At 39.5% G+C, this 10805-nt stretch overlaps 1 protein-coding gene across 1 annotated transcript; it reads left to right on the forward strand.

Annotated features, from left to right (window-relative positions):
- The first annotated feature begins 5387 nt into the window (after positions 1-5387).
- LOC113014069 (protein translocase subunit SecA-like) lies at positions 5388-10805 on the forward strand. Its single transcript, XM_026155360.1, has 4 exons — positions 5388-6244; positions 6712-8221; positions 8315-9130; positions 10746-10805. Exons 1-4 carry the CDS (start codon positions 5388-5390, stop codon positions 10803-10805), a joined length of 3243 nt encoding a protein of 1080 aa, XP_026011145.1.

Here is a 10805-nt window from a genome sequence, read left to right on the forward strand (position 1 = left end):
GACACTGGATTCTTAGTTTAACAATGCCAGAAGCTCTATAGAAGATCTGTATAATCTGATTGTGAGAAATGGTCTTATTTCTATGGGTAAACTTTAAAATACAGCATAACAAAGTGTATGTGCGACTGTAAAATGTGCTGACACCTGCTTGCCTCTGCAAAACCTTCAAACAGGAAGTTCAACTGAAATGACTCATTAGACCAAGCTCGCAGACAGCTCAAAAGCTCATCAGCTTTTCAATCTTCTCCCACGCCCACTCTAAATACGGACTGGAAACTAACAGCTTCACCGACACACATGTATGTCAACACACAGCATATTCAAATGTAACTCTTTATTTTCTAATACATAATCTTTATAGGATCTTTTAAGTTTTGTGTGCTCTTTCTCACACAGGTGTTACTCTTCCTCCATCCCAAAGACAATGCTGTGTAGTGTTGTCCAGCACATTCATTAAAAGACACAACATGAGCAGTGATGGTTCTGGTTGGCTCGTGCTACTGTCCTTTTTTGTTTGTATGCCTGTATCATTTATTCAGTTCATTGTAAACAAACAGTAAAATGCCACCAGAAGTTTCTCTATACATGAGTAAACTTCCTAAAATAATACAGAGACTTTATAAATGGATTTCTTTCAAAAATCTAGCTAAACAACACAATTATTCATAATAATTAACACGTGGCTTATAATGTTTAATCAAAAGCTACAAAGAAATGCTTGTATCAGTTAACCATAGGATCAACTATTTTTGGCCCAATACCAATAAATTAAATACTTTTAAAGAATGAAAGGAAAACCATTGAAACACATCATGCAATTCTTTCCACAGACAAACAAAGAAACTTGGAAAAACATGGCATGACTTTATCCAAGCTGGAATTACCTGTATTTTATGGCTATCATGTCCTGCCCTGCAGAGCAGTAAGTCCAAGAAGTGTTAAACTGAAAGTCTGAGAACTGATTTCTCCAACTTTGATAGACCATCTAAAGTAAATACTGTTCAAAAGGTAGTCATACTGTTGTTATTTACATCTAAAAATGATATGTTTAAGCATGCTAGAAAAGCATATTTTCACCAGCTGTTACACTCCTCTGCACCAGTCATTTCAGCCAGCCTGCTATGCCATAGCCTGCTGTCTGAACTGGCTGGTGCCACCAAGGCAAAGACTAGTGAGCTCCCTGAAAAGCCTGCCTCAGGTATGCTTTCATCCACACCTGACTAGGTGTGGCCAATTAGCACCAGCTCAACACATTGAGGAGATAAAAGCATACCTGAGGCCAGGTATGAACTCTATTCATGTGTCATGAATGCCACTATTGAAATTGCTCAAATGTCAAATGCTCACTCTGTGGTTACTGCCTTTTCCCCTCTGTTTAGTCTGCTAATAATAATTTCTACTGTGCTCTGCCAGTCTACGACAGACAAATTGATTTAGGCTTAATACTTGCTACAGAGAAACTGTTACAGTGTCAAAGAAATGAAAGAAAAACCATAAAACCAATGATTCGTATCGTGCCATTCGTTCTACAAACAATCAAGCCTTCCAAGAAGTGACATGACTTTAGCCAAACAGGCAGGCTGTTTATAGTCACCATGTCCTGCCCTACAGAGCAATAAGTTCCAGAAGTATTAAGTAGAAAAGTCTGAGGCTGAATATCTAACTCTTATTTATTATTATAGAACTCTTATATGTCCAACCATATCTAAAATATCATGGACATATTAAAAATGCATCTGAAGGGTTCAACTCTGACGATGTTAATTATGCATTTTTGCTGTGAACATTCTTCACAGTCCACTTTCGGGACAGTTAAAGAGGTTCTGAAGATTAAATATTTCACAAGCGAGATACACGTACAGGGAAAAGCCCAAAATAGTATGTGCAGAAAAAAATCATTGCCCATGAGTGTTTGACCCCTAAGGGAACCCATGTTTCTGTTATGCTATAGGAGCATGTTTATAGTTATAATTGATTGATTGTAATAGTTATAGGCAGTGCTTTAAGTGGGCCGGTACGCGCCGGTACTCAGTACCGCCACTTCTAAATATAGCTCTTGAGAGTACCGCCACCTCTCCATGCGCCCAGAACGTGCTTTACGTACCGTACTCTCATTTGCACATCTGTTATAATCGTTTGGCTGCGCTGCGCTTTTCAGAGCGCCCTCACAAGCACGCTTCCTAATTCGTCCCACCGAGAGCAGAGACTACATTAACCCATACACCAATGTGTTTTACAAGTGAAAAGCGCATGCGTCGCTTTTGCCGTTGTCATGTCAACAACCTAACGTGGACCGGAGAGGGTGTGTAAAACGCGCAAACAGCTGCTCGGTTAAAATACAAAAACAATGAACACTTAATATGCTCTCCTGGCTTCAGACTCTGAGTAGTAAAAGAACAAGGTCAGAATCAGAGGACTCGCTGCTGACACCCCACCGAGCCAGAATGATATCGCTGCAGGTCAGACGCAAGCTAATGAAAGCTGCACTAGTGCCGCAGCCGCGGACGACGGCACTTTTTGCGACGACGAGGACGAGAATGACACCATTTCTACCGATGACAACAGCCGCGTTAGCGAGCATGAGTGGCCAGAATGTTGGTCCCAAGCACAAGTCCGGTATTTCTCCACAAATTACAAGTGGCTGATCAGCAGAAATCAAAAGTTGGGTTGTAGTGTGTGTAGTCAAGTTTGTGCTCGCGTGGATATGCAGCAAGGGCAGAGAGTGTCGCAGGAGTGGAGTGGGTGCTTAATCTCGTCTTTTGGAAGGGACAAGGCTGCACAACAAAACTCACTACGAAAGAAAATAAAAGAGCACAGAGACTCAACTTATCACAAGAAAGCAGTTGAAATAAAAGAGAAGGCAACACAAAATACAATGCAAAAACACATTGAAGATATGAGAAAGGCTGACTACGCTTCAACTTCAATGTGTTTAGAGCAGCTTATAAGATTGGCAAGCATGGGCATCCCTTTACAGACATGCCAATAGATGTCCAGTTGCAAGTCTTAAATGGTGTCAAGATGGGCAGAGTTCTGCACTCTAATAACTCATGTGCAAATATACTGGATCACATTGCAGCTGAAATGAAAAAGAAGGTAGTCAATGACATAGTGATGAATGAAAGAAAATTGTGTGTGCTCACTGATGAATCCACTACAATAAGTGGAAAGTCTGTGCTTGTCGTGTGCCTGCGGTCAGCTATTTCCACTGAAAATCCAGACACAATACTTTTTGAACTGATTGAGCTGCAGGGGACCACAGCAAAGGACATCACTGAAGCACTGTTAGGATGTCTTCATAATAATGGCTTTGACCCTCACTACCTACAGGAACATTTGTTGGCATTTGCTTGTGATGGAGCCTCAGTGATGCTTGGGAGGAAAGCAGGAGTTGCTGCGCAGCTTTGTTCCAAATTCCCTTACCTGTTTGTCTGGCATTGTTCCAATCACAGACTGGAACTGGCAGTTTGTGATGTTTTGAAGGAGGTAGGAGGAATCAACCACTTTAAAATATTCTTAGATCAGCTTTACTCCCTCTCGCATCACCAAAAAACCAAAGGGAGTTAACCGAGAGTGCTCACAATGTTGGACAACGTCTCCTTGTGATAGGCCGTGTTTTATCAGTGCATTGGGTTGCTTCAAGTGAGAGAACAGTGAAAGCAGTATGGGAGAACTACCAAGCTCTGCAGGTACACTTTACAAGTGCTGCTGCTGATACCAGCAGTGACTCAAGAGAGAGCAAAATACAAATTAGTTTATAATTTATTTTATGTACATTTTGTTAAAAAAAATTTTCAATACCTTTTTGCACATTTTATTTATGTTCAGTAGCTCTTTCTAGCTCAAGCAAATCCACAAACTAATAAAATGATTTATTATTTTGTATAAGGTTGTCTGTTGACTGTTGTATATAAAACCCATTCAATATAGTTGTTGTTACCTCAGGGGAGGCGGAAAAAGAATAGAGTACCGGCACCTCTTTTGGGCCACTTAAAGCACTGGTTATAGGGATTTAGATCTGATTCAATGTTTAATCATATTAAATTAAAAATGCTTGCATCAGTTAATCAGAGCATAAAGTGTTTTAGACTTGATAGTTTGCTATCAAGAAAATCCATGATTGTCAAAGGGATGGAAAAAACCTACACATGTTAAAATAACATGTATTTTACACACATGTGTAACACATATGATGAAATTCATTCTGCAGACGAAGGTTGGGTGATATGTAACAGTTTTCCAACCGACAATCGTCAGCCCATTAAATTACGATAGGTGATATATTCACTCAGGTGACTTTTGATGGGCGGAGCAATGTAATCATGCACGACTGATTTGCTCGTTTAGAATTTATAAGTTTGGTTTGGAGGGAATATTTTACCTTCTTCTCTTGTTTCTTTCAGTATTATTAAAGCTACTTTTTGGATTATAACTCAATTGTACGGTAATCGTAATCAATTTTATATCAATCGCTACATTTTGCGCACTCTGACGAGGAAGAGGGTGCTGTCAAAACAGCGCTATTACTTTTTATGTTGACTGCTTCTCTTAGCTTCAACCAACATTATTAGCTTACTCATGGGAAAATAAATCGCTCTTAATAAATAAATCGATAGTTTATATATTCCTCCAATCGCCCAACTTTACTCACTGCAGACAAACAAGTTTGCCAAAGATGTGGCATGACTCTTTCCAAACAGGCAACGCCTGCGGTGTCTAGTTAAAGTTACAATGCCCTGACCTGAAGTGTACCAAGTCTAGAAAGGATGAAGCAGATAAATAAAGCAAATAAATAAAATGATTATGAAAGCTTTATTCCCTTTTTAAAACCACCATATGAGAGAGAGAGAGAGAGCGAGAGAGAGAGAGAGAGATGTGATTTGAAAGTATTGTTTTCAAATGCAGATAAAAGTTTTGCTGTGGCAAAAATATAGACTTTACATATAGACTTTTTTGTAGATGAGTTTTTAAGTAGCAAATAAAATACATTTTTTGGTTCCTCAAGATCTGCTTCTTTGTATTTGAAGGACACAGTTTGAAGGTAAATAAATTACACTAAATGCATCATAAAGGTGGGAATTGCAGGAAATTCCCTTGTAGGCAGGTGAAAGAGAAAGTAAAACAAACTAAATAAAGAGTTGATCAGTTGATCTGAGGAGTTGACACACACAAGTCGACTGTGTTCACATCTCGTTAACAGGCGAGTATCAGACAAACTATATTACGTAAAATACAAAAAACTGCTAAATTTGTTGCAGGTTTTAGTTTTTGATTGTCACTTCACAATATGCAATGTTGAGAATGACTGCAGCTCTTTTCATTTCAGAGAGATAACCTCAACCTTTTAAGTTCTTTTCTGACCAGATTTTTCTACTTCTTTTCCGAAAATGGATAATGATGAGGAGCTTCTCCTCAAGAAGCTGGACAGTCTGGTTACAAACATTAAGTGGGGCCCAAAGGAAGTCAGTGACTTGTTCAAAGCTCTTCTGAAACGATATGAAAAATCAACAAATGACAAATTAAAAAATCTAGTGTCATGGATGATAAAAATGTTGCATTGCATAGAGATTCATTATATTTCTCCACGTTGGAAATACAATGGTGAAAAGTCAAAGGAATTTGAAAAGAAAGACGGACATAATGGTAAAAAGAGACTTCTGGATCTTGTCCAAGATGAAAGTATAACAGATGAAACCTTAAAGAAGTTTTTGGCTGAAGACAAAGAGAAGACCCTGGATGAAATACTTGATGAAATCCGCCAAGAAAATTTGAACCAGGTTGATGGACTTCTAGAAGACGTCAAAGACATTGTATCAACATTTGATAATAAGGATCGCAATGATGATTCTGAGAGGGGGGAATTGAAAAACACCTTGCAGAAGCTCTGTTGGGCAGTGGAAAAAACGTTTAAATATAAGCCACGACTGACACAGATGGTGAGCTGGTGTCTCATGGCTCTTTCAAAAACAGGGCGGTTAATTCAGGTTGGGACTGGGGAGGGCAAGTCCTGTATAGTGGCCATGTTTGCTGCTTTCAGAGCTCTGAGAGGTGAAAAAGTAGACATCATGTCAAGTTCATCAGTTCTTGCAGAAAGAGATTTTGGGGAATGGCAAAGATTTTATGAACTTCTGAAGATCAGCGTAGACTGCAACACAAACAAATTAAATGAAGAATTAAAAAAGTGCTATGAGTGTAAAGTTGTTTATGGCACTGCTGAACAGTTTGCTGGTGACTGGCTTAGACACTAGTGATGGGCAGATGAAGCCCCATGAAGCACTGAAGCTTTTCATCCAATTGGTTCACCCCAACGCGAAGCTTCATGAAGCTTCATTTGCTCTAGCAGGACACCTACTGGACGTAAAAATAATAGCTGGCATGAATTTGAAGAGTGTGGCATTTTGCACACAGCCTGTAAATGTCAACAACAAAAGGAGTGTGTAAAACACCTATAGTGTAGTGATGGCAGTATACTGTGTATATTTATGCTGGCAGTATGGAAAATGATTTATTTTGCGGCAAAGTTCGAACCGCTTCATGAACCCAGTCACGTGGTACAGCCGGGGCAGCGAGGCTTCGGACGTCATCATTTTCAGCTCCTCCCATAAATGAAGGCAAGCCTCCGATACACGCGCTTCGCCGGAACGCCCCCTCCATTTACTCAGACACACGCTCCGAAGCCTCGATACAGAACGTCCCATCACTATTAGACACCACTTTCACAGGGAGGGACATACTTGGGCAGAGAACATTTCAGTGTGCAATAGTGGATGAAGTGGATTCACTGATGTTGGACAAGGGGCATCATATGGTCTATTTAAGCAGCGACATGCCTGCTTTGCAGCATCTCAACCCACTCCTGGCTTTCATATGGAACACTGTTAACCAGTACGGTAAGATTGATACAAAAACAGTTGTAGGGCCAAAACACCTGTGTTGTCAGGTTGCGCTTGAAAGCATAAAGGGTGAAGATGATGGTTTTATTACTTTTCAGATAGCTGAAGACACAGGCATACTGACGAACGGCTCAGTCGAGAACTTAAGAAAGAGTCAAGGCTCCTTAACTCTACTAAGTGTCAACAGTAGTGTTACTGTTAAGGAGCTGGCTGAGTTCTTTAACAGAGTAGAACAGAGATTCCCATCCTGCCACTTTGCTCTGTACTGCATAAACAGCAGTGGCACAATAGAGGAATTTAACAAAGAGGCAGAAGGTGAAGATGGGGAAGCACAAAGAGTGTCACTGCTTTTATCCAGTGGCGGCCTCTGTCAGTACATGTACTCTGATGAAAGCACTGCACTGAGAGCTGCAGAAGAAGAAGTAAGAAGTGCACTGCGCTTTACTCCATGTGAACTGAGCCTAGCTGAAATCATCTGCTATGTCCCAGGATTCTTTTCAGATCTGGTCAAATCGAAATTAAATGTTTGGATTAAAAATGCATTCTATGCACAAACCATGACAAAGGATCATGAATATGTCATAGAGAAACATGGGATAGTGCCTGTAGACTACAGCTGCACAGGTGTCGTTGAAAACTGCATGAAATGGAGTGATGGACTACAACAGTTTCTTGAAATGAAGCACGAGTCAAAGCTGAGTGACATGACAGCCATAACAAACTACATGTCCAATGTTGGCTTGCTTCAGAAGTATGGCAATCAGATCTATGGGATGTCTGGGACTCTTGGCAAACAAGTGGAAACTAAGACTCTGCAGAAAATCTATGATGGTATCAAAACCTGTCAGATCCCTTCATTCAAACGCAGGAAGCTGTTTGAGGTTGAAGGCGTGGTCGTGAGCAGTGAAGAAGAATGGGTTGAAAAAATCTGTCATGCTGTCATTGCACAAACAACGCGCACATCATACAGGGATCCAAGAGCTGCGCTGGTCATCTGTGAGACCATCAATCGCGCAAACATTATCCACCAAGCTCTAGGTGATAAAGTCAAAGAGAAAAGTCTTTATATAAACAACAACATGGACAATAGTTCAATCTTTTCCAAGGAGCTTAAAGCAGGAGAAGTTATAATTGCAACAAACCTCGCAGGTCGTGGGACTGACCTTCAGATTACTGAAGAAGTAAAGAGAGCTGGAGGTTTGTTTGTTGTGCAGACCTTCCTCCCTGAGAACGCTCGTGTGGAGGCGCAGGCTTTTGGTCGCAGTGCCAGACAAGGAGCTCCAGGATCTGCTCAGCTCATCATCTCTTCTAGTCATCTGTCAGATCCAGTTCAAATGCTGCTTTTAACAAGGAACCTTTTCTCTTTAATGGATGATTCACTGAATTTAACTAAACTTAACCAACATCTTTTTGTGAAACAGATTAAGATGTATCAAAAAAGCCCCAATAATAAACGATTTGAAGACATGTCTTCAATATTGGAACAAATTTTGACTCTAAAGTCAGAGCCAGAAATAAACTTGGCTAAAGATGGCCGAGAGAGCTCAGTGGCTCACAAACTATCAAGCTACTTGGAGTCTGACATCCCAAACATAAAGAAGAAGGAGGAGCTCTTCAATCAGTATCTGGATGAACTTGATGATTTGTACAAAAGCAGCAACAACAAGCCAGCAGCTTCAGATTTGTCTGCTCTGAATGAGTTTTGGGGTATGTGGCTACTCACAAGCTTCAATGCCAAAGACTCTACTGAGGAACTGAAAGGCAGACTAAAGCGAGACCTGGACCAAGCCAGGCTAAAACTCAGGCAAAGAGAATCACCCTCTTCTAATCTTTACCACTACATTGGCTTTGGTAATGACTTACGCGAAAAGGGGAACTTTGCAGAGAGCATCGACATGTACACTAAAGCCACAGAGCAAGACCCCTGCTGGGGGGCTATTGCATATTACAACCGAGCTTTTACAACTCTGAAGCAGCAAAACAGGGCTCAGAGTCGAGACTGCATCAGTCAAGCTTTGGATGATTTGAAAAATGCATTCAAGTCTGTTCAGCTTTACTGTGACCAAATTCAGGTCACTTATAGAGTCTCCAAACAGCACACTGAGAACCACAGCAGTGATTCACCCAGCAGAATTCGCAAACACTTCGTAGCCAGATACAGTGTGTTAAGTTTTTTTAAAGAAAACATTACAGAGGCCATAAAGAAGGTGGAGAGGAGCAGAGACATGGGTGGGAATGTAAAAGTGGAAGAGAGTCTAATCTACTTTATGGTTCCACTGGGGTATCTCCTGCCCTCATTTAACCTTTCACTGGAAACACTCCGTGTAACCCACTCTAGAAACCCTCTGGCGCGGCAACAACTCATCAGTGACCCCTCCTTTGATATTCTAAATGAACTTAGGTGTCTTGAATCTTTGGGCCTGAATTGTATCTATACTTTAGACACAATTTTCTCGCTGGGAGGCTTTTTCTCAAAAATAGGAAGGACACTAAAAACAAAGAAAAGTTCTGATTAGAAGACAGGTATTCCAACGCATGAGCAAAACAATATGAATATGAGCAAACAAGAGCTATTTTAAAGAAACTGAAAGCCACATCCTTTCAAGACTAAGAAAAATACAAATTTAAAGCTCTTAACTAGTAAAAGCAGGTGTCCCTTCCATTATTTGTTTTCAGTTTACACGAGCAAAAAGTTACCTAAGATTTTCTTTTACTTGCATTTATTTATATTTTTAAAGTACTGATTAAAACACTAATGTCATGAATTCTATTTAGCAGTTTTTATGACTATGAATATCATATGTAATATATGGCATGCATTGCTTTGTTTGCACTATTTGAGACTGAGCCTGTAACGTGTTGTATAAAATTACTGATGTATTGGTATCTGAATCAGTATGGAGGATGGATATGTTTAAAATATAATGACTGTAAATTTGTATAATTGAAACATTTATCTTTGATAGCTAGTTATTAGTCCTCTAGGACCTTTGTCCTTGACTGCTACCCAAACACTCCCCTTATATCTCAAGGAAGCTGAAAAAGGTGGCTGGAAACAGGGAGGTCTTTGCTTCTTTGCTTAGGCGGCTTACTCCCATGACTTGAACTCAAGGAAATAGAAAGAAACTGGATGGATGGATGAAATGTTTATCTTAATTTAACCTTTTTTTTATTACTAAAGAAAAGATGTCATATGGTTTATAACGTTCTAAGATTTGGGGTTTTTTGCTTTATGGACCATAAGGTTATGTTACTTAATACTTTATGCTGTTGTTAAATTGAGTTATTTGGCATCCAGTTACCAGCATTTGATGACTGCTGAGACATATGTTTTGACCAAGTTTAAAGAGATCATAGTGACATTAACACATTTAGTTCCTTTAAGTGTTGAGATCCTACCTGATGAATTCAATTATCACCATAGAAATATGTAAATAAAGTTCAGCAGTAAGTGAGACAGTTTGTGGAGTTGCATTTCTTATTTTCATGCATTTAGCTTCATCCAAGGCACCAAGGCATTCAAATGTATGTGTCTTTTGTTTTTTGAATGTATAACACTTTTAAATGTGTTTTTATCTTACAAGTAGTAATTTATGCACAAGTTTGAAGCACTATAAAATAATGCACTTTTTCTCTATTACTTACTTACTATTACAATCTGAATTTGTTCAACAAAACACTTATATAACCACGCAGAGTGTGGTGCTCAGTGACTATTTACTATACTTCAAATTATCTAACAGTACACTGTATTCACAACTTTCTAGAAATATTACTATACAATTTTGCATCACAATTCTCATGTCCTGGTAGTGTATACTTACACTTTTTCTTTTGTGTCCTCCTGTTTAGAGCCAGAGTAATGATCTCCCTGTTCAGGAGATCATTTCAGCATTAGAGGCAAAAGCATAA

Source organism: Astatotilapia calliptera, chromosome 3, assembly GCF_900246225.1.
Source record: "Astatotilapia calliptera chromosome 3, fAstCal1.2, whole genome shotgun sequence".
Classification (NCBI taxonomy): Eukaryota; Metazoa; Chordata; class Actinopteri; order Cichliformes; family Cichlidae; genus Astatotilapia; species Astatotilapia calliptera.